General features: G+C 35.9%; 2 protein-coding genes across 5 annotated transcripts in view; one reads left to right on the top strand and one right to left on the bottom strand.

Moving 5' to 3' along the window:
• Positions 1-25,764, top strand: part of LOC150106037 (BTB/POZ domain-containing protein 2-like) — a 120,479-nt gene that overhangs the window by 10,612 nt on the left and 84,103 nt on the right. The gene's annotated exons all lie outside the window — the stretch shown is intronic.
• Positions 1-25,764, bottom strand: part of LOC150106038 (BTB/POZ domain-containing protein 6-like) — a 70,466-nt gene that overhangs the window by 34,535 nt on the left and 10,167 nt on the right. Inside the window, exons 2-3 of one of the 4 annotated variants that reach the window (XM_090393773.1) lie at positions 13,628-13,860; positions 4,052-5,256 (exon numbers count right to left, since the gene is read on the bottom strand). The exons of 1 other annotated variant lie outside the window; for it this stretch is intronic. In XM_090393773.1, the coding sequence (XP_090249899.1) occupies positions 4,176-5,256; positions 13,628-13,854 (1,308 nt within the window). In that variant the 5' untranslated portion in view covers positions 13,855-13,860 and the 3' untranslated portion in view covers positions 4,052-4,175. Of the gene's footprint in view, positions 1-4,051; positions 5,257-13,627; positions 13,861-25,764 lie in introns of those variants that run through there. 2 more of the 4 variants (XM_090393775.1, XM_090393774.1) reach the window with 2 other exon arrangements.

Raw genomic sequence — 25,764 nt, 5'->3', positions numbered from 1 at the left:
AAAATGGGAAAGCTGCAGGTGAGGATGGTTATAGCTGAACTTCTAAAAACAGGCAGAGAAATAATCTACGAACGCTTAGCAAAACTATTTACTTTGTGCCTGAAGAAAAATTATGTACCAACATAGAAGAAGGCTACCCTAATTCTGATACATAAAAAAGGTGAGATAGAGACTTGAAGAACTACTGACTTATCAGTGGTCTACAAAATGTTTACAAAAGTTAGTTAATACAATCTGTGCGACTCTGGACCTAGCACAATAAAAAGAACAGGCAGGCTTTCGAAGGGGCTTTAGTACAATGGACCATATTCAAGTTGTACAGCAGATTATTGAACGGCGTAATGAATATCAATTACCACTATGTCTTGGTTTTATTGACTATGAGAAAGCCTCTGATTCACTTTAAACTTGTGCAATATTTAAAGCATTACGAAACCATCAAGTGGAGGAGCCCTACATCCGAACCATCAAATCAGCATACACCAATTCATTTCAATGAAAACATCTCTACTGTGGGAATACAGAAAGGTATAAGACAGGGTCTCCAAAATTATTCACAGCATGCCTAGAAGAAATATTCAAACTTCTTGATTGGGAAGGGAAAGGTCTGAAGATAAATGCAAGATATTTAAGCCATTTACGCTTTGCAGACGACAGTTATCTTTACTTTAACTGCACATGAATTACAGACTCCTATCCATGAGCTCCAAATTACTAGCAGAACAGTAGGCGTAAAGATAAACCAAAAGAAGACCCAAGTTATGTCCAACCAGAAATAATAAAAATCAATAATGAGGAAATTAAGCAAGTAGATCATTACATATACTCAGGACAACAGATATCAATGGAGCAAAATATCATGAATGAAATTAAAAGGTATGCGATGCTTGGGTGGAAAGCATTTGGAAAATTGCATTCAATATTCAAAAGCCAACTACCATTATTCCTGAAGAGAAAGGTTGAAATTCAAAAATTAAGAACAACACAATTTAGTATGGAAAGAAGTATGCTTGGTATCACAAGATTGGATCACAAAAGGAATACATGGATAAGAAATCAAGCCAGTCTCTGACATCATAGGAAGAGTGAAACATCTGAAGTACTGGACTGGATTCCACGAGAGGAAAAACAACCACGACGGCGACCTAAATCACGGTGGATTGATGATATCATCAGATTTGCAGGAGTGACATGGAGAGTGTTGGAGTAATTTTGGAAAGGCCTTCATCCAGCAGTGGATCGATAATGGCTGATGATGATATATATTAAAAAACTGCTTGATAGAATGGCTCGCAATTTCACATGGATGCTTATGACAGATGTACCAACTTAGAAAGAAAAAATCTTGCCAATAGTGTTGCCATCTATGGTTGAGGCCGAAAACTTTTCATACCACCCTCGTATAATACTCTTTTGGGGAACACATGGCTTCGTTCAAAGTTGGTCTTGCCTTAGTAATTTATTAACTTTTTATAAGGGTGACAGCTGAGTTGGACAAGGGAAATGACTACACAGTGATACTGGATTTTGCTCAAGTATTTGACAGGATACCCCATGGAATGCTATTATGTAAATTGGAACTAATGGGAATAGATATTATATTATACTAATGTGCAGTGCCATAACGAGGGTGTGGTGAAAGAGGCACCTGCCACGGGCACAAAACATAAATAAGTAGATATAAAAGTCCGCTATTTTATATTGTATTTTTAAATTTCGGCAATACGCCACAAATTCTGCAACACATTTTGATGGAGTTAATAGTAAGTATTTAACATATTGCACTTAATAAAAATTTAACTTGTTACATTTAAATTTTTCAAAATTTGTCATTTTGGGGTTGGGGGGAGTGCAAGTTAGACTATTGCCACAGGCGCTTCATACTCTCGCTACTGTACAGCTGATGTGGACATGAGAACAGAGTCCAGGATAAAATAAGTGACCAGTGGTGTGCTGCAAGGCTCTGTGCTTGGACCATTATTGTTCATCTTGTACAAAAACGATACAGGAAATGGTCTGAAGTGAGATATTCAATTGTTTGTTGATGATGCAAAGTTGGATAGGGTAATAATTAATCAAGATGATGTATAGAGCTTGCAGGATGAATTAGATAGGTTGACAATATGGGCTAAACATAATGGATGTCAATTTAATGTGGAAAAGGGTAAATTTACGTATTTTGTGATACAAAGATTATAAGATGTGTACCACATTGATGGTACTGTACTCCAAAGAAAATTGATGAGGCTAAGGGATGTTGTCAGATAGAGAGTTCAGAGGGCATATTGCTAGTGTCCAAGGTAGCTCATAGGATTACTTTGTTATTGAAGACACTACCATGCAGAGATAAAGAAGCTATTATTCCTATTTATAAAGCATTGATACATCACATCTGTATTACTGTACTCAGGTGTGGTCACCTGGATTACTTGGAGATGAGAAAGTGGTTGAGAAGATTCAGAGGCAAGTGACTAAGTTGGTGAGTGGTCTGAGGAATGTTCCCTATGTTGACAGAATATCTCCCCTCCCTCTTTCTCAAATAATTACTAGTTTCTGGCTGTCAGAATAGGCCAACTCTGGTCCTAAGTTTATCCTGCTGAATATCTGTGCTCGGCTGCCCACGGAGACTAATATAATAGTATGACTATACTTATGTAAACTTTTCCTGTCTTAGCTATTTGTGCCCTAACATAATGTAGTAAATGTGGATATATTAAGAAGATGAGTAGCTCATATCCAACAACCAACTCAGGAAAATAATAATTAGCACAGATTGGGCTAATTACTGTATACTGTTAACCCTAAAGTAGCCAGGGTATGTGTAAGTCATTAATGCTTAAAGCAGCAACATTGAAATACTCTTAGCTCACAATATTCTGCCCACTCCTCTCCTATATATGTTTTTACCATTTGATCATATTTTAATGATTACTAAGTGTCAGTACTAACTCATTCCTCTATTGATACAAATCAAATAAACTGGTTCTCAAATGGTGAGCAAACCAACACCCAAAATCGATTTTCTGAAATCATTAATCAAGGTATGTGAATAAAAAAAATATTTCATTAGTAGATAACCATTAATATCCAAATAACTAACTCACAATTATTTATTACTTTTTATACTCCAGTGTCCTACTACTAGAGATTTTATTAATGACAATTGATTTTGATTTGAATCTTTTGATTAAAACATCCAGAAACACCATTTCCATTTAAATGCAATTAATTTTTGTCATTTTATGAATCATGATTTGTGTTTTGATATGTATATATATTTTCTTATGTAGAATTCAATCTTCAACTGATTTTTGTAATTTTTATTTTGTTCTCTAAACTAAAATGCATTTGGGCATTAATTATATGTTTATTTAAAAACCAAATAACCACAAAAGAATATAAGAGTTCTGTAAATATAATGTGAGATGAAAAGTGTTCTGTGATTAAAAAAAAGTCAGGGAAATGCTGCTTTAGTGAGTGGTTGGGAGAAGTCAGTGAAATTAGCATTATGATAATTCAGCAGTGGTGTACCCAGAGGGAGGGCATAGGGCCCTGTTCCTTCAAAGAAAAAGGAAAAAAAAAAAAAAAAAAAAAAAAAAAACACTAGAAAAATTTCCAAAAATCTTTTCCTAATTAAACTTAATTTTTTATTTTATTTTATTTATGCTGTGTCATGTCTTCTATTTCTAAACAAACCACTTATGAATTAGCGATCATTGCAGATGCTCAGTCATAGGCTGTATGCAATGCATAGTGTGTATTCTCAAATCGTCTACTCAACCCCCACCCTAGATTAAATCCTGAGTGTGCTACTGTAATTCAGTATATATTTTTGGTGCAGCTCACCCTCTCCATATACATACACAACTCAGACTGATATACAGAATAACCATCATGAAAAATAATGTAATGCAACATTATTTCTCAATAATGTACACCACAAACTATAAATTCTATATTTGCTGATAACTACGAAGAACTACCTTATACACAGGTTATCACATTCAACATAACTGGAAAGCATTCATTCAAACACTGGGAAAAAGAAATTTCTATTTAAATGTTACTAAAATATGCTGTATATATAACATTAAATGAGGATATATTTACAACCTTCAAAGTGCCATTATTTTAATTATTGCATCTTGTAAATGGCATATGATAGTTATTCAATGTTATTTAATATATAATGCAAAAGTAAGGGAATTCACTATCCATTTCCCTTCTGTCTCTACACTAAAGCCACGATAATAATCTGTATAGATTTTCTTTTCAGTACAAGTTCCATCTGAATATCTCAAAAACTGTTCATCAAATAAAGCAGCCATTCGAAATTTTTCTCCTTTTTTTGCATAGATTGTCATTCCTCCACTGGAAGGAAGAGAATTGTTCTCACATCTAACTTCCTTAATATCTGATGCAGAAAGTGGCTTTACATAAACTTCCTTGTTTTCATAAATCTCACCTTCTTCATTTATTTCTATATTCAAAAAAGGCTCCACAAATATCACTGGCCCCTGTAAGATTTCAACTGTAAAACAAATCTTATCAGTACTAAAAGTATGGTCTAAATCAGTGGAGATTTCAGTTGCTGCAATTTCTTCAGATTCATTTTTCTCTTCATCAACTATCATGACATCACAGATTCCATAATATTCATAATGTCTTGGTTTTTCTATAGAGGTATTGATAGGTGCAGAAGTTGTAAATTTTGTGTCATGTTTTAGGCTTCTACATAACAGTGGGCCAATTTCATCAAATGTGAATAACTTTGTTTCCGCAACTTCTGCAAGTTGTTTTGGGGACATCAGAGAAAATCTCAGGAGGTGTAAAATGGGCCATAAAATATTCCTTAAGTTCTCATTATTTTGCTCCATTTTTTGTACTGCAAGATGGTTTAAACCCCACTTGTAAACAGCTTTAAACAGACAATATTCTGATTCAATAGCAAGCTGATCCCTACTAACAATAAACTTTAAAGTGTCTTGGTGACAATCTAAAAAATCATTTAAATCGATAATTTTCTCTGTATGCTCATCAATTTTGTTCAAACAACTACATATCACATCAGACAGATCCATGCGCATTGCAAATTCATATACTTTACAGATACACCCACTTTCAACTGTTGTGTGTTTCAATAAATATTCTTCACTAGTCTTTTTAAGGAATGGAATTTGATATTTTTCTGCAATGTAACACACTTCAATTGCCATATCTATTGATGGAATGGAAATTTCATCAGTATAGAGGTACCTGAAAAAATAAAAAAAAAAGAAACATGAATTAGTAACAATAACTCAAAACCCACAGCACCAAATACTGTGGTCTCTTATGAAGTGAAACGAGTGAATTATTTGAATATTATAAGTGCAATGAAATCTGTCTCCTTTTAAGTAACTTCTCTCCCTGACCTTCTTCCTTCTGTATATCAGAAGGAAGAGAGTCAGTGAGACCTACTTCAGTTGACCTCCAACCCAATACTTTTGCAGATGACAGCACATTGCACTCCTCCCTTTCATTTGAAAAACCTTATCCTATACCAGCGCTTCCCAAACTGTGGGCCACAGCCCCTTTGGGGGCTGTGAAATAATGAAAACATATTTAAAATGTTTCAAGACTAAGTAGATATTTTTCATCTTAAAAGAAACACATTTCATTTTTATTTATTATTTCTTTTTTGTTATTTTTTATATTTTAATGAAAAATTCACACATTGGTATTGGTTCACAAATTTTGCTTCCTGAATATTTCGGCACTTAATGAATATTAGTAAATATATGCTTATTCATATAAGTTTCATTTCAAAGGTATTGATAAGAAGCACAAAAAAACTTACAAATGCAAAATCTTGCACTCATTTAAAACGGTCAAGTTTTTCGTGCTTTAAATGAATGTTTCATTGCTAGTGTACACAGGTGTGGCAATGCGCGGGAAAGAAATACGCTTGGTGTGTATGTTTTGTATTGAATATAAATACAATAAATATTATAATAATATATGTCTGTATTAGGATTTTTTTTTTCTGATGGGGGACGTGAAATCTTTTAATTTTTCCAAAGGGGGCCTTGACATCCATAAGTTTGGGAAGCATTGCCCTACACAACTCACTTCAACCCACAGAACATTCCATCAAGCCATCCTCCAATGGGGCTCAGATAACCTTGTCAACTTCAAAGCTAGTAAAACCCAGTTCTGTCTTATTTCCCACAAAAAAGAACAATTTTTCCCCAGTATTATTTTTGATAACACGCAAATTTCCAGACAAGATGATATTTCTCTTCTTGGATTTACCTTGACATCTAGGCCTCTCCTGGCATAAACACATCACAACCATTACATCCTCAGCTTCCAAAAAACTAGGATTTCTCTTTTGCTCAAGATGTTACTTCACCTCTAAACAGCTGTTAACCTTATACAAATAACAAATCCGCCCAGCTATTGAATACTGTTTTCACATTTGGACTGGGCTCCTAAAAGCTCCCTCAAAATGCTTGACTTAATACAGAGGAGAGCAATTAGAATGATAAATGACCCATCCCTTACCAACTCACTCCCCTTACTTTCACATAGACGTTTAGTCTCAGCAATTTGTATATTCTATAAATATTTCCATGGAAAATGTTAATCTGAAACAGCATCAATAATTCCCCCACTCTGTACTAAGCCCATTGGAGCACGTACAGCTGCCACTCAACATACTTTCACAGTACACCCTGAAACCCACAGAACAAGTTTCTTTTCATCCTACTTCATTCCTGCTACTGCTATACTGTAGAACAGTCTTCCCCCGTGATGCATTTCCCAAGGAATACAATATACAGGCTTTTAAATCAAATGTCAACAAGTTTCTCCTTTCCCAACCCTCTACCCATATACGGTACGAAAGTACTATAATAAATTTAGTTTAATCCTTTATTCAAGTGTGAGCAAACAAGGTTTGCGTCTGAAAATATCTTCAGGACCAAGGTAAGGTAGTGCAACACCAGGCGACTTGAAGCAAAGGTGGACCAAGCAAATATTACAATAATATACGTATTAGGATTTTTTTTTTTTTTCAGATGGGGGCCGTGAAATCTTTTAATTTTTCCAAAGGGGACATTGACATCCATAAGTTTGGGAACTTTGCTTCAAGTCGCCTGGTGTTGCACTACCTTACCTCAGTCCTGAAGATATTTTCAGGTGCAAACCTTGTTTGATCACACTTGGATAAAGGATTAAACTAAATTTATTATAGTCTAACCAAGTGAAACTTTCAACATCTTTCTCTAAATCCAGAGTAATTTAATAATAAAGTGGCACACCTTTTGGCTACTCCTATAGGTAAAGATGACCTCTCCATTGCTTCTGCCTTGGTATCTCCACTTCTGGGCCTGGCTCCCACTGACGAGATCAGAATAAAGGTCGAAAGTCTGGGCAGTGGTCCTTCCCTTAATGCATAACATTATACATATCTGCAATGGAGATACTGAGATAGGAAGGATGTTTGCTTGGTCCACCTTTGCTTCGAGTCGCCTGGTGTTGCACTACCTTACCTCAGTCCTGAAGATATTTTCAGGCACAAACCTTGTTTGCTCACACTTGGATAAAGGATTAAACTAAATTTATTATAGTCTAACCAAGTTAAAAATAAACTTTCAATAAAGTACTATAGTTTGATCAGTCAACCTCTCATATATGGGCCCAACATTTCAAAAAGTTCATATCTACAGAATTTCAGAACAGAAAGAATGGTAGTTTAATTTTCAAATATCAATGCCATTTAAATGCAACACCAAGTGCAACAACCATGCCATGTATGTTCAAAACACTTTATTAATATAAACATACAATTCAAACACAAATGATACTTAGAGAATTAATGACATTCTGTTAAATAAAATTTTATGATAACTTTGAGTGTGAATAATGTAATGACTTTTAACTGAAATTAATATGAAATGTATCATGTCAATGACATTTCATAAATCAGAGTATGTCTATTTTCATGATTAATTTCAGCTTTACTTATTGCTCTTTGGGGTTCCAAGTGGATGGATGGATATTAGAACTTGCCATTTTGATAATTGAAGGGAGAGCTAACTATATATGCAATCATATATATAAATAACAGTCCCTAAGCATCGCAGACATGCTATAATATGAACGTAGGATTAATGGGAAGAGTTCAACGTCACTAGTTCCAAAATTTACAAATATTTAGCTGTTATTCCAATTACAACTGGAATAAATGTTCTTTGAAGAACCTGTGTGAGGAATTTTTGGGTTGTCCCACAGGATCCTATGGCTAGTAGAAACTCCATGTTTCAGAAGACCAGATTTCTCAGCTTAGAGGAAACGGATATATTCCACATGTTCTAATCGACAGATGTCTACAGTATGACCAATCTGGCCAAAATAGGAGAGACTGTAAATTTATTCTCCCGCTAATAGTCTGTCATCAGATACCGAGGATCCTCCATAACTCACTCAATATAGATGAAGCTCTTTGGTCAGAAAAAACTGAAGTTCAATTCCGTTCTATGATGTGAAGAACCTTTATGTATTTGACTTAAATATTTGTCTAAAAGGTAAGTTATCTAGTCTCATATGGAGATGGAAGGTTTTTTCATCCCTAAACTGTCCTGTCAACACACAGATCTACAGACATAGAGCATGTCAGAGAATGATATTAGCCTGCAATGGCTTCCAGCTAGGAAGTTGTAATGTTGTAACTTCTGATCAATGCCTCATCTTGGATTCAAACGTTAATACTGGTATCCCAGATACTTCCATATGCTAACATCAGATACGAAGAGAATCTGAAAGCATTTAAAACGTCCTAAAATTTTTTTTTAATTTCAGAAAGCCTTCAAACCAATAAACAAGACTTCCTCAAATCCTACCTACTTACCACAAAAGACAAGCATCTACACTTGACTTACCTGGGAGTGAGCCAGAGATTACTTGATCCTGAAACCTCTCCCATTTTGGCTTGGCTGATCATACTGTAAACATCTGATGGTCAGAATATATGAAATACGTAAGCTTCCTCCAAGCTTAGAAATCTAGTCTTGCAGAACATGGAGTTTACTAGTGACAGGATCCTATGGGACAACACAAAAGTTCTTCAACTCTGTGTTGTATTTGGTCACTTATTAAATATTAAACTGGACCTTTATATTGGCTTTATTAGTTGACCAGAGATTTTTTGAAAAATATATACAACTGTCTACAAGTTTCACCAGCGGCTCTGTCTGGCTTCTTCAGGACATGTGTAATGGTACATGGAACTCAACATTTGCTAGTAAAAATGAATGGAGTAAACACTGTCAAATAAATTAAACCGACATGTAATATCATAAACATGGAACAGGGTGTATCAGTCATTGTTTGAGTGCGTCATATAGTTTTTAGCGAAATGAAATTCTGGTAAGCTGAGCGAACTTATTAGGCTTTTCCAGATGTCTTTCAGAATTATTCCCCGATTTCTGTTTAGATTTCCTCCAGAGTGGAGTACAACTGCAGCTTCTTTGAAGTTTCTACATCGAAAATCCTCTTCTATATAAGGCATGGAGCTTTTATCCCAATCGATGGTGTGGTTAGTGATCGAGAAGTGATGGGCTAATCCTAAAGTATCTGTTCTGTTGTTGTTCACATCTCCTACATGTTATTTTTTTCGAATTTCCAGGCTTCTCGATGTTTGCTCTATGTAATTTAATCCACAGAAACATGGAATGTTGTACATACCTGCATATTTGAAGAAGGAATTAATGTCCTTTGGCGATTTTAAAATATGGCATATTATCTTGACCGGTTTAAAAGCAACTCTGACGTTGAAGGACTTAAGGAGTTTTTCAATTTTTGTTGACGCTGAGCCTGCATAAGGGATGACGATAGATGACGTATATTTAGTGACATAAGGTTGCTGTTGTGGAGGGTTTCTATGAAGAATCTTTTTGATTATATTTCTTGGGTAACCGTTGTTTACCAAGTTCTGAGATATGAGAGTGAGTTCATCAAGGATATCTTTTTCTTCTGAGATAATGTTGGTCGTCTATTCTTAAGCATATGGATTACGCTGAGTTTCTGTGCAGAAGCCAGAAGAACCACTGGTGAAACTCGCAGACAACAATTGGAAGCCCTCTTTACAGATTTGGAACTCACAACAATTAACAATGGACAGAGTGTCTATCTCTAAAACTACGGGAACTAAACCTGCTATCGACATCACAGATATTAATTATAGCACTGCATCAAGTGCACAATGAAAAATGCCATCAGTGACTAGACCCATAATGACAACACTAAACTTCAAGAATGATCAAGAACAGCAAATTAAAAGGACATGGAACTTCAGAAAAGCCGACTGGACAAGGTTTACTCAAATCTTGGAGAGCCTCTGTCAAGATGAATCTGTCTCTGGAAACCTTGACAGAAAATTACAAATCCTTACTTCACACATCAATACCAAGAGGCAAATGGAAAAATACCTCGATACCATACTGGAAAGATCACAATATTGATTCAATGATTACAGAAAGAGACAATATCAACAAACAATTCAGAATTAATAAAACTGATGAATCCAGAAAGAAATTAATGGATATAACACAAAATAGAGCAGGAAATTTGGAAGTGCAAGCAAGAGAAATGGGCAGAGCTTTCATCTTCTCCGAAGAATTTACACTAAGTGAAATGAATTCATCAATTGAGAAAACTGCACCTAATAAATCTCCTGGTAATGATTTTATATTTCATCATATGGTCAAACACCTTGGAAAAACGCCAAAGAACAACTTCTGGACATTCTTAATACTTCTTGGCGAACAGGCAACTTCAAAAGAATGGAAAAAAATCAGTTACTGTATCCATCCTGAAACCTGACAAAAATGCTGCAGAATATCAAAACTATAGACCTATCATATTAACTAGCATACTCTGTAAAATTACTGAAAGAATCATACACTCCAGGCTCATGCATTGGCTGAAAAAAAAAAAGAAAATTAACTACTACCAAACTGACTATAGAGCCTGACATTTGGCAACAGATCAATTATTCTACTTCTGCCAAACAATAATAGACTCATTTCAGGAAAAACCAACAAAAAAGACAACTGCCATATTTCTTGATATGACTGCTGCTTTCGATTGTGTTTCGATCAAAAAAATTAATACAAACAGTATATGATATCGCAATTAGGGGAAACATTTTAATATGGATCGCTGATTTCATGGGAGGAAGAAAGATCAAGGTTAGAATCAATGCAGCAATATCTAAAGAGCAGAGAACCTGGGCTGGTGTTCCCCAGGGGTCAGTACTCAGTCCCTTACTATTCCTTTTATATGTCAATAACATTCATCCCTACCTTACAGAAGACACAAAAGTAGCTTGCTACACAGACAATATAGCCATCTGGCACACTAGTGCTAAAATCAGAGAATCAGAAGACATTCTAAACAAATCCATGAGAGGATTATAAAAATTGTCAGATGAACTTTAACTCAAAATCAACCCAGATAAAACAAAACTAAGCACCTTTAGTACAGAGAGGAAAAATAGACATTCCTACAATCCCAAAGTCATGATCGACAACAGCTAATTGAAAAAGTCACAAAACCAAAATACCTTGGTATTATGCGTGACCAAGAATTATGTTTTGCACACCACATCTCTAATACTTCCAAGAGAGCTATCAAAAAATTAAATATACTGAAAAGGCTTTGTGGAACAAATTGGGGTGCAAAGCCAAAAATTACACTAATAAGGCCAATAATGGAATATGAAGACCTATCTGGTCACCTTTGGCTTCATCGGTAAAGGAAAAATCAGAAAATACAAGCAAAAGCGTCCAAGATTATCAATGGTGCAGTCTCATCCACTAACAACAACAGAGCACAACAGGAATGTGGGCTTGATCTGATGGAGGACAGACGAAAATTTGCCACCATAAAATTTATTAATAATATCAGAAGCTACCAAAGCGATCATATCTCCCTAAAAACTTATGAACATTGGAATCAAAAATGCAGACTTCACAGATCATCAACTTTATAATATGATGGCACTATCAAGAAGGAAATAGGTCTTGATCAGCTAAATGCCCACATAAACAAAGAACCTCTATTTTCCAGTCCTTTACCTCCATAAATCTAAACTTTACCAAACTCTGTACAAAAAAAGAATCAAAAGAAATGCTCAAAGAAAAAGGCCTAAATACTATCAACCTTCTTTCATCCTCTAAACAGGTTATTTGCTATACCGATATGCTTAATGGAAGTGCCGGTGTTCTCCTTCTACTCCCAAAAGGTGAAAAACTTTCAATAAAGGTTGGATCTGGAAGAACTGCTTCCAATTTTACCAGCAAACTTTATGCAATAAATAAGGCACTCAAAGCCTACTTAAAATTATCATCATTTCAACAATCAGAGGGAATTATAATTTACAGTGACACAAGATGGAGGCAATCAAAAATGACAATACCAAGCTCACACAAGAAACCCATCAACTCTTAAATCAACTAAAGTGTTTAGAAAAAAGTTGCATTTTACAGTGAAGCAGCTGATAAATTAGCAAAATAGGCCAGAGAACTCAACCAAGAAACTGACATGATAACTCTTGCTGATGCTAACCCATTACCAAAAGCTAGATTAATTCCACTGAAATCAGTGATACAACATCAAATTCCTGAAATCAATGCTGATAGAAAGACCTCCACCATGATAGCAAGACTACAAACAGGATATTATAGAGGAATGAAAATCAATACAGATGAAGCTGCAGCAACTGCTCTAAGACTGAACTGACACCTACTCACATTTTTACCTTTCCAGCAATTACAGCAGCCTTGCAAGCAATAGACCCTAATCCTGAACTACAGCTCTACACAAACAAAATCACCGACATAGCCAAAGCAGTTCAAGGAGCACATGGCAACATCTAAGACTCCTCAAAGGACAAGACAACAACAACGAATATGCTATGCTGCACAATTCTTGAACAACCTTATGCGAAGTCAACTTCATAAGTAACTTAGTTGCAAGGTATTTTACATATAAATGTTCACTTATGAAGAAAAGGAAAAGGGTGAAGAAAGATTAGCAAAACAAGTGTTCTCTGCCAGGTTGGCAGGAAAACGACCCAGATGAAGACCAAGATATAGGTGGATTGATACGGTACAAAGTGCCTTAGACGATAGAAATATAAGATCTGATAATGTTGGAGTCTTGACAAGTAACAGACTGATTTGGAGAAAATTGTAGATAGGAAATTAGTAATGATGTAATTTTTTTCATGTAGTACTATCATATCCTGTACACCCCTTGAGGGTACATGGCACGAATTTGATGATGATGATGATGTTTGCTTATGTGTGGGTAAAATAAGCATGTAAACAAGAATATAGTTTCTGGTGAAGTAAAAATTTTGTGGAAGGCAGCAAATATTTTGTACATAATTTTTAGATGTAATCCATAATCATAAGTTTTCGCTTAAACTTAGGGCTATGTATATGCAAGCCTAGCCCTAAATGTAGATCAGATTAGACACTGTATTTAATAACAAAAATAAAATAAAATAAAAATGAAAAGAGAGAGAGAGAATCTATGTGATTGATTTATGTACAAACAATCCAAGGAAAGTACTCACGTAAGCATAATCTGGAATGCATCTGCAGTAACATCAGTAACTTGTATTTCTCCCTCTTCCTTTAAAGGGCCATAAAACATAGCTGCAAACACTGGACTTTCAATTGCAAGTATCAATTTGTGGACCTCTACTACTGTTTTCTGTTCACCTTTGCCAACTACAAAAGTCACATCAGAGAACTGTGGCTCTTTTAATAAAGAACGTAGCCTTCCTCTGACTGTCTTCATAGTTACCTGAAGAAGAAGTTGAATTTTTTTTTTTTTTTTTAAGTAGTACGACACCATTAAAGAAAACTAACTTTTCTATCCAAATTAAGGGGATATTAAATCCCACATTGTTGTAAAACCGAATAATAATAATTATTATTATTATTATTGTTCCGTGCAACTCCAAGGAGTCGACAGACTCATCGAGGGAGGCCCTAACATCATGTCAAGAACAACTATTCGACATTCACACAGTATCTATCATACCTTGCCTTGAACTCATTCACGGTTGTAGCACCCACAACAGACTCTGGAAGCTTATTCCACTCATTCACTACTCTCCAAGTAAAAAACCTAGCTCTAACACCCTTGTCAACCATGCTCTTGCCCAGCTTCCATTCATGGCCCCTAGTCCTCCCACCACCAGTCATATTTTCAAAAATATCTTCTGGATCAATCTTATAGAAACCATTCAGTAATTTGAATGTCTCAATCATATCACCCCTCCTTCGCCTATCAACCAATTTCTGTAACCCACAAATCTTTAACCTATTCTCATAAGGTTCATTCCACAGACCTGCTATCATCTGGTCACTCGTCTCTGGATCCTCTCCACTTCCTCCCCATCACGAAAAAACCCTGGTGCCCATAACTGGGCACAATAGTCCAGATAAGAAACTCAAAGATTGGAATTAAGTTTCATGCTGAATATAGTAAACTATAAAAGTATCAGCGGCCACTAGCATGAGCTAATGCAAGTAGTCCTACTACGTAGTACAATCTCAGGCAACTCGTTGCAAAGGTGGGGAAAGTTCTGATCGCACCTGTTTGATAACTCATATAGCAGAGTATATAAGTTCTTTTTGCTATACCCTTTGGTATCTATTTGGTCTAGCTACTCACTGATGAAGCCTCAAAAAAAAGGCTGAAACCGGTCTGGGTAGTGACCTCCCACCATAATGTAATAACAGCATACATTTCCTAGGAAATGTGTTTTTACATTATGGAAAATACCAAGATTAGCAATCAGAACTTTACCATCTTTACTGTGAGTTGCTCGAGATTGTACTACGTACTAGGACTACTTGCATTAGCTCACGCTAGTGGCCGCCGATATTTTTATAGTTTACTATATTTGGCATGAAACTCTCTGATTCCAATCTTCGAGTTTCTTATTCAGTTTTAAAACAATGTGGGATTTAATATCCCCTTAATTTGAATAATGTTTTATATCTCCGAAATGAAGCCTATTGGCTCTTTATATATAAGTAACTTTTCTATGTTTTTTTCAATCTATTTCAGGTATGTTTCAAAAGCACTAAGAACAAACTTGTAAAGTCATGCCCAGAAATGACATATCTGTTTCAAGATTAATTACAAGTATATGAAAAATGAAACAGCTATAAATACAGGTTATAATTGGACCTTTATAACAAAAGATTAGGAACCTCATTATAACATATGTTAAAAGTGGCCACCTCCTTTGTGAATGCAAACTCTCACTCTTTTTACCCAATTTAATGAAACCTTGTGAAGCCCCTGCACATTGATGATTTCAATTGCTGTCGAAATGTTCATTTTTAGTTTATCCAGTGAGTGAGAATTATTCTGATAAACAAATCCTTTGAGATACTCCCAAAGGAAAAAATCTGGTGGTGATAAATCTGGTGATCTTGGAGCTACAATTCTTTCGAGATGACACAGTCAACGAAAAATTCGTGCAAAAAATGTATGGTACTATTTGACGTGTGGCACATGCCATTGTCTTGCTGGAACCACAATGGCATTCACTGATATCAATGAGTGCCATGAACTGTCTGATGTCTTGGTAGATGGAACTATTCACCGCCGTTTCAAAGAAAATGGGTCTGACTATACAGCAGTTTGATATTGCACACCAAACTTCAATTTTTTTGAGAATGCAAAACTTTTACATGAAAAGCATGTGGATTTCCACATGACCAAATCGCATTGTTTTGACTATTCACATAACCACTGAGGTAAAACCAGGCCTTGTCATTGCAGAAAAGTGCATCAAGCATCTGTATACCACGTTCTTCAACGAATGAGTGTAACCATCTGCAGAAGGTTATTTGTTTGCCTTTATCTAGGTCTTTCAGATCGACTGAGTGCATGATTCTCACATTCTTACATGATGAAGGTGTAACGATCTTGCAGCTTTCTGAGCACTACTACTGTATGACATTGATCATTGCATGGCAAGTTTCCTGAGGCTTTTTGTTGGAGACTACTGCAGCACTCTTTACCTTATCCATTTTATTGTCAGTCAAAATGGAGGGTCTTCTGGAGTGATTCCTATCTGCAACAGATCCAGTTTCCCAGAAATGCTGTTAATCTTGTTATTCTCGACTTCTGAGGGACTGTTGTACTTAGATATTTCGTGGGAATTTCCTTGGTGACATATGCATAAGAATGATTAGCAAAATAACTTTCCAAAATGAAAACTCGCTGTAGCTGGGAAAAACCCATCTCACTTCCATAATGAACAAAGCTACACTGAGAGCAAAGTATACACATCACAGTGAACTCGGTGTCTCTGACAGTTTGAAATAATATGATGGTGACATCTAGTGGTGTAAGGAATAATTATAACAATTTGGAACCAACTGGTAAAAATTCAAACTTTTGGTTGCATGACTTTACGATCATCCTGTAAATAAAGAATTCATTAAAATTTGATATTGAAGACTTAACATAACCCTTCATACCAAATTTTAAATTCCATTTACATTTCAGTGCAAAATAAATTCTACCAGCACTGCACAATATGTAGTCTCTTCTAGGCAAGCCATCCCCACCCTCTTTCAGTGTGGTTTGTTTCTATAAGGCTTTGCCAATCGTGAGTACTGTCATCAAAAGGCATATATTTTGAGTATCTGGAGGAAATGCCAACTGGACAATCCCTAAATATGCCAGCAAGTGAAATATCACTACCTTGTTTATTGGAGGCTTCAAGTGACATTAATTCACAGAGCAGGTATTTCCAGTTTCTGCTCAATACCCTGTTCTTACATGGAGTCTTACTGTTGAACTCCATGAAAGAAGGGGCTATTGAGTAGAAACTGGAAACATTTGGTCTGGGGATGAAACATGTACAGCAGCAAATCATAAAGTTCCTGACCAGGAGCCAAATACAGTGATGCCTTGGTTAACGACGGTAATCCGTTCCAGGATTACCATCGTTAACCAAAACCGTCGTTATCCAAGGTGCGATTCCCCATAAGATTTAATTGAAAATCGATTAATTTGTTCCGGCTCTTCCCCACAACCATAGTACATATTAAAAAGGCATTATAAAACTCATTTAAAATGTCATAAAAATATTGTAAATAACATTTATTTATTATACAATACAGTATATGTATTTGCTACAAAAAATTAACATTAATAAAATGAACTGTTCATGAAAACAGTTTTAAATTATCAATCTTCACCAAAAGGACAATTGGGCTCACTTCGGAGTTTTTTGACAAATGGACCTGTAAAAAACATGTCTAGGGTTGTTTGCTTCTGCCTCTTTTTTTAAAATGTTTCTGAAAAACTGCATGGACTTTTCATTAAATAGATCTGCAGTTCTGATAACCTCAGATTTGTTTGGATTCCATTTCATAGCAACATTTTGAACTTCCTCCCACTTTGCCAAAACATGTTTGATTTCATCAGTCGTATTTTGTTCTTTCTCTCCATCCTCATCTTCAGATGAAATTTCCATTTCTTTTTCTTCACATTGTTGCTTTAAAAGTTCTTTTAGCTCATCAGTCAGTTCTCGGTCATGCATCTCCAATAATTCTTCAACATCTTCCTCTACTTCCAAGTTAAGATCATGAGCAGTTGCCACAATATCCTTTAGCAATTTGTGTCCTTCATCTGAAGTCTCTTCATTACCAAAGGAAGGACAGTTTCCTCCATGCTACTTTGAGACATTTCATTGTTACTTCTTGCCAAGCCTTTACAATTAGCCTAATTGCTATGACAATGTTGAATTCTTCCTTCCAAAATTTTCTTAAGGTTATGTTGGTAGCTTCACACATTTCAAAGCACCTGGTAAAAAGTGCCTTTGTGTAAATTTTTTTAAAATTTGCAATTATCAGCTGATCAATAGATTGAATCAGAGATGTAGTCTTGGGAGGAAGGAAAATCACCTTGATAAAATCTAATTCCTCTGGTAGCTCTTCTTGTATGCCCGTTGGATGGCCAGGTGCATTATCCAAGGTCAAAATGGCTTTTAGAGGCAGATTGTTTTGCTCAAGATAGGCTTTGACAGTTGGTCCAAACACTTTGCGAATCCAGTCTCTAAATTCTATTCTTGTGACCCAGGCTTTGCTGTTAGACTTCCACAAAACACCGAGATTAAATTTAGAGACATTGAACTTTTAGAATGCTCGGGGATTCTCTGAGTGGTAGATTAACATTGGTTTTACCTTGAAGTCTCCACTTGCATTTGCTGTTAAAAGCAATGTTAGCCTATCATTCGTTGGTTTATGCCCAAGAAGTGTTTTTTCTTCTTTTGTGATATGTGTCCTGTTGGGCATTTTCTTCCAAAATAACCCAGTCTCATCACAATTGAAGACTTATTGAGTCTTCAATTGCGTGCACATACCATATCTTTATGTTCCTGAAGATGGCAGCGTTACGTTGCCCAAATTTTGAAGTTATTTATTAAAGTTACCTTTAATTAATATACTTTATATGCGTTGTTAATTCCGTAAACTAATTACCAGTTATTGAGGTAGGTATTCTCCTTCTTCTATAATTCTTGTAAAGCTATTGACAAATTTATCTGCTGCTGCTTTGTCAGCACTAGCTGCCTCTCTGTGTCTGACCATACTATGAATTCCTGTTCATTTTTAAAGTTGTCAAACCAACCTCTGCTACCTTTGAAATCATCATCATCATCATCTACCTCAGAACTTGATCCCGAAGTCTTCTTTTTCAAATCTTGATAAATCTGTTTAGCTTTCTAACAGATTGCATTTTGAGATGTAGTATCGCATGCCATTTCTCTTACTTTGATCCAAATTAGTAATAGATTTTCCATTTGCTCAAAAAGAAGCCCTCTGACATTCAACCTTGAAGTTCCCTTAGCAACCTTAGCTAAGTTCTTCTTTCTTAGCCAAAATGGTTGATATTGTAGAATGACTGGTTTCATATATTCGAGCTAGATGCATACTTTCACACCTTCATGAACTTTTGCTATTATTTCTTTCTTCTGTTCAATATAGAAAATTTTTCTGTTTTTTCCCCCCTCACTAGCTTTCTTTTTCGGACCCATTTTGTCACACGGTAAAAAAATTCACTCTATAAAAAAAAAAAAAAAGATACGCAAAATACGTTATTATTACAAATTGTACAACACTAAGACAAGGGATACAAAGAACATATCGTCACCTGAAAATAAAAGTAAAAGTTCAAAAAAAAAAAAACTTTTTGAAATAAAAGTTAACAGTTAAATTCGAAACCTGCGATTTTTGACTTAGTGCATTTTGCTTGTAAGGTGACGATATTAGATACAGCACTTACCGTAACATACACTGATTAGCAGCTTATAGATACAATGATTATTATACAGATGAGATTTGATTTTGCCTTTTGATGGTGAACGAACAGTGACACCCACCCAACGATTTATTGTCTATATGAACCAACACATAAAAAATAAATGCTTAAATACTCATTTTCATCATAAAATGCATTTATAACCACAAATTTTAAAATAAAGCACAGTACACTACAAGAAAAGAAACAATAAACGGAAAACGTAAACAGCTGGCTATGATAGGTCAAACATCTGCGCTTCATTGCTATGCCACGTGGCTGTTCTCTATTCGACAATGTCTTCCCGCACGTGGCTGAGTGCAATCGGAAAATTCCGGTTTTTTAGATCGGATAGAGGTTCACATAATCGAGAGTCGTTAACCAAAACATTTTTTTTTCTTACAACCACTCGTTGTTAACCAAGGCACCACTGTATTGTGATGTATGTGGGGACACTAGAGCCCATGCACGGGAAGGAGACATTCTCCTACTCCCACTAAACACTTAGCTATGCAAGGTGTCATAAATAACTGTGATAATGCTGCAAATCAAAAAGTCTCCCTCAGTATCACAATGTAGACTTTCTGTAATCCAACTTAGATATCACTATTATAAAATGTGAGTAAATATAATTTGCTACTACACAAATATTTATGTAATAGAACTATTTTATCCTCATTCCACTGAACTGAACAATGCCAGAGCTGAGATTAAGGTTAAGCTGATTGGTCAGAGACACTACTAGGTCTCTTGCACATTTATGTAGCACATGGGCTAACATGCTATCCAATTCCACTGCTGTATTCACATTGATATTTCTCAGTATGCAGAGTATTCTATCTCGATTCTCGCATCAGCCTCTTGGCAACCACAGTATCACCACCTGTATAATATCCTTTGCAAAATTGCTTCTTTGCAAGTAAGAAGCTCTCTAGGATTTCCTTTGCCCTGTTTTGCTAACATTCACTTGATCTGATTTAGCATACTTACTCTGTTAGTCAACCTTCTTTTGCACACTATTGCTCATGTCATGCTGATCATCTTTTCTTTAGATTCTCTGTGCTTCACAAACAGTCCTTAATTTTCCAATGCATTCTTCAATAGCATCTTTATGATTATAGAGGCGAGAAGTATTCTATGAGGGAGGATGTTAAGGAGTTGTTACAAGAGGCAAAACTAAAGCGCCAGAAGGTGAAGACTGTAAGTCTCCTACCAAGCTATGACAGAGGTGAACTGAGGAGGTCACTGATAGCCAATGAGTCTATACATAGATTGTGGAAGGAATGATGTAGGTTTGTGGATCAGTGGTCTGACAAAAAGAAGAATTTGTACAATGCTGATGGACTGCATCTAAATGGTTTTGGTGTTATGTGTCTAGAGAGAGATAGGTTTGTTCACTAAGCATGCCGAAGTGCCAATTCAGGAAAACTTACACAATTAGGGTGAACCAAGCGAGTTTGTATGAAGGCACCCATGAAGAAAGTGAGTGTGAGAATGACCAAGTCAGAAAGTCTTTCAAGCAAAAATATTGAATAGTTTGGTCAATTCAGAAAGTAAAGGTGGGTGGAAGCCTAAAGGGATGGTGCAGTTTCTAAAGCCTATTGCCAGAAGGATCAGGAACAAGAGGGAGGAGATTTTTGCATTGGTTAGTGCTACCTTGCCAAAAGTTATAGGCATTAATGAGACTAGGCTAACAGCAGATGATGTACTTACAGAGATAGAATGTGAAGGATTTAGTATTTTCAGGGAAGATAGAGGAGAAGTGGATAAGGAGGAGATGGTGGGAGAGGTACTGCTAATGAAAGCAGATGAATTGCAACCAAAAAGAATAGGAGAGAGGTGGGAGGGTAGCTGTTCATTTGAAGCAGTCTGGTGTGAGATTAAGGCCAGTAAGACAAAACATACAGTTGGTTACTACTATAGGCCAGGGAGTTCCACAGAATGGAACTCCCTGGCCTATACTGGCCTATACTAAACACTGATCTGGAAGACATACATTGCCAAATTAGTACAAGTTGAGTGATTATTATGGGGGACTTCCACTATGAAGATATAGACTGGAAGGAAGAAAGCAGATGTAATTAAGTAATTATTTGTTGGTACACCTACCAACAGATAATTACTTAAGGCAGCATGTGATGGAGGGAACTAGGGGTTGGAGAGAATTGAACCTGGTCATAGGATCAGAAGAGCTATCCATAACCAAGGTGACCAATTGCCTCCGATTGGTGAAAGCGACCATGCAATCTTGATTGGTAGATTGTAAAACATGAGGAATATTCTGCCAAGAAGGGGGTATATGTGGAACTACAAGGCAGGTGATTATGACAAACTTAGGAAGAAGCTTAAATCTGTGCCATGATATAAAACACTGTAGGGTAAGGATGTTAGTAGTGCATGGGATATAGTTAAGGGTCATATAGAGCAGGGTTTCTCAAACTTCTTCCTAAATGGAGCAATAAAGCAAGCAAAATTTTTTGCAGAAATCTCACAAATCAATCTTTAAAATAAACATGAAAAAAAGGAAGAAATCAATAAACACTCACCATTTTACAATTTAGTGCTCTGTAAATTTAAAAAAAATCAAGTTCATTTTGTCTGTTCCATATTTAGTTTTAATAGCTGGATATAGTGAGAATGTCTTTTCACAGAGATATGTTGTTGGAAAATGTATCAAAGACATCAAAGCTTGAATACAAATATGGTAAAGTGAATATGGAAAATCAAAAACCTTAAACTCTGCCCTGAAACTTCTGGCCAAAATTTGACATCATGCATGATGGAGGAAAATGGCAACTACCCATGTAAAGGAGTCTGCTGACTCAAAAAACAGGATTTGCAAGCCCTAGAATTTCAGTTGTGAGGAGACAGAAACAGATAAAAATAGTTGAGTTACTGAGTGACCACTTTGCAAGGGCATATCATCCTAGTGAAGTAACTGCTTTAATGTATGTAACAACAGACACTGATGTGGGAACAGAGGTGAATGAATTGGAGGCTCTTAGGATATTGCGGAATCTCAATGTAAATACAGCTGTGGGATTATATGGGATATAATAATATCAGCTAGGGTTTTGCGAGAATGTGCAAGGGAACTGGCAATGCCCTCTGACAAAGTTCCAAGGGAGTGGAATTCCCTTGCATAAGGGAGGTCCTAAGAAGGGACTGCAGTAAAAATTATAAAAAAATCAATATCTCAGGCATGCCGATAAAAGTACTAGAAAAATTAGTGAAAAATAAAATTCAAGAATGGGTATATTGTGGGTAGATAAAAATATGATACTGTATGAGGGTTAACATGGCTTTGTGAAGGGTCAGTCATGATTTAGTATTTACTAACTTTTTGTAATAGAGTACGGCTAAGTTGGAGAAAGGAAATGGCTAAGCAATGATTTTGCAAAGACATTTGACAGAATACTGCATGGAACTGTTATGCAAATTAGAACAAATGGGGATGGACATGACACTGGTTAAGTGGAAAAGAGTATGGAGAGATATCAAAAAAGTGGTATATGGAAGGGCAGAATCGAGGCGAAAACAGGTGACTAGTAGTGCACCGCAAGGTTCAGTCCTGGGGCCATTGCTGTTTAATTTGTACACAAATGATATAGGAAATAACCTGAAAGGAAATATTTAGTTGTTTGCTGATGATGCAAAATTAGGTGGAGTAAAAGTTAATCAAGGCAATGTGGAGAGCTTGTGGGATGATTTAAACAGGCTGTCAGTGGGGGCAAAAGATAATGGGTATCAATTTAATGTGGAGAAATGTAAAGTTATGCATTTTGGGAAAAGTAGATTACAAGGCATGTATCACATTGATGGCACTGTACTCCAGGAAATAGATGAAGCTAGAGATGTAAGTTTGGTGGTACACAGAGTTAAAGTTTAGAGGACATACTGCTAAGGTAGCCCATAAGATTACTTAGCTACTGAAGAACACATTAACAAGTAGAGATAAGGAAGTTGTTATTCCTCTTTATAAGGCCTTGATATGCTCATATCTGGACTGCTGTGTTCAAGTCTGGTACCTTGGGTTTCTGGTGAATGAGGAAGAAGCAGAAACAATTCAGAGGCAAGTGACCTATGGAATGTTCCCTATGAGGATAGGATTTAGGGTGTGTAGACTGCAGTTGGTTGATAGGAGAAAAAGAGGGGATAAGATAGAAATATTTAAGTTGCTGAAAGGGTTTTATAGGATTGATGCAGGGGAAATATTTCAGCACTTGTCTAAAGGGACCAGAACAGGATTTCATTCCTGGAGGTTGAATAAAGGTGTGGCTAGTACATATGTGAGGACTATATTTTTTGCTTAGAGTGTTGAGAATGTGTGGAATGGGTTGCCAGAATCAGTTGTGAGTGCTTTGTCTGTTAATGGGTTCAAGGAGAGGTATGATAGATTGTGTAGATAGATTGAGTCTCCTAGTCTTGGGACTCCATGGAGGTGCCCATATAATAATAATAATAATCGTCTTATGACATGACAACTCCAAGCTGCCTCCTAAGTTTGTCCTAATAATCGAATTTGTAGTTCCTTCTTAAGTGACAACTTATGTTTAGTAATCTCCCAGGAACTAAATTGAATGCTAACTTTCCCAAATCAAAGTCAGACACTGGCTCCCTTGGCTATATATTTTTTTTTATATAGAAAAAGAAAATAACTGAATCCTTCCTTTATGGATTCACTTCTAAAGAGGGATGTTGATTCTCTCAGTTCTTTTGTTTAAAGGAATCTTAAACTCTCTTTAAAATAATTTACTGTATTAAGCGAAATTTATATTCAACTTTTAACATAGCCTTTGGTCAGAGCTATTGGAGCAGTTTCATTACCTACTGTTCTACTAATTTTGTAGTAGAACAGTAGGAGGAGGCAGCTTCGAGTTATGTCATAAGAAGATTATTATTATTATTATTATACAGGCACCTCCATGGAAAGTAACAATTACTGGATAATTACTCTCCCACTAGCAAGCTCACTATCAGATATCAGGAAATTTTTATTCTTTATATAAATGACATTTCTGAACATATCGCAAAAGTTTTTTTTAAACTGATTTCCAGACAACTTTCAATCCTCTCTTATCTCACCTGGGAATGTATCAGATTCCTTGTTCCTAATATTCTGTTTTGGCCTGATGGATCATAATATAGACATCTGATAATCAGAACACATGAATTACACCAATGTTCTCCAAACTCAGAAAATCTGTCTCACAGGACAATGAGTTTCTACTAGCCGCAAATCCTATGGGACAACACAGAATTTCTTCACAAGTCCTTTAAAATTTGAGACTTTTCAAAACATGCCACGATTCTCTTTGCAATCATCCTAATCTAACTGAATTATTATTAAATTATACATTATAGATATAAGCAATTCTTACACAAATATTTTATATACATAGAGTTAGTCTTTGACTTACAATGACAGATTCTGTTCCAATAGTCTCATTGTAAGTCAAAAAATTTGCAAGGCAGAAATTTCTAAATGAATCCATAAGGGTATGTTAACCATTAACATGCCTGAATGCTAAATGTGTAGGTCTGTTAATACAAAATTAGTAGAACAGTAGGTAATGGAACTGCTCCAATAGCTCTGACCAAAGCCTAGGTTAAAAGGCTAATATAAATTTCGCTTAATGCTGTAAATTAATTTGAAAAACATTCCAGCTTGTATACTTTCAGAGCCAGAATATTTTATCATAGTAAGAAAGTAAGAGTAAAATAATACCAGTAAACAAGGAAAATGGTGAAGCAAATAGATATACATTTTGAAAAGGAAAATTTTGGAAATTAAAAAGGAGCAAAACCTAGCAAAATAATATGTACATGATATTAGTGCTGGACACTTCGTGAGAATTGTCATTGGGTGATAAACAGCACAAAACTATGGAGTTTGAGAATAATGGAGAGTAGGTTATTTTGTTTAACTGCAAAGAGGATGAAATTAGATGGGATCTTTTGTGTTTATAGCATCCTGATTAGTTCTTATCGCTAGAGATTTATTATTATTATTCGTGACACCTCCAAGGAGTCTGAAGACTCATCGTGGGAGGACACCCACTGTATAACTCTCCATCTCCACTACTACACCGAATCTCTACTATCAATCATGAACATCAACTGCCCACCACAGTTAGTATTTTTTGTCTGTAAATTGCATGTATTCTGAAGGGCTGATTTGTCTGTATGCGGGATGAAAAACCCGAGTTTCCAGGAGAAAATAACTCTGCTACCTCCGTATGAGATCGGCTAACTCACCTTCAAATGAAAAAGTCCATATAAAGATTCCTTCCGTCACGACGGGATTCGAACTTAGGCCTTTTCTAATCGAAGGGCACAATGTAGTGTCATTCTTCCAATTGTGCTCCAGAGGTG

This window comes from Typopeltis vanoorti, chromosome 6 (genome assembly GCF_054136105.1).
Source record: "Typopeltis vanoorti isolate ZY-2024b chromosome 6, IOZ_Tvanoo_1.0, whole genome shotgun sequence".
Lineage (NCBI taxonomy): Eukaryota > Metazoa > Arthropoda > Arachnida > Uropygi > Thelyphonidae > Typopeltis > Typopeltis vanoorti.
Note: the sequence above shows the minus strand (reverse complement) of the source record. Positions and strands in the feature narration are given on the sequence as shown.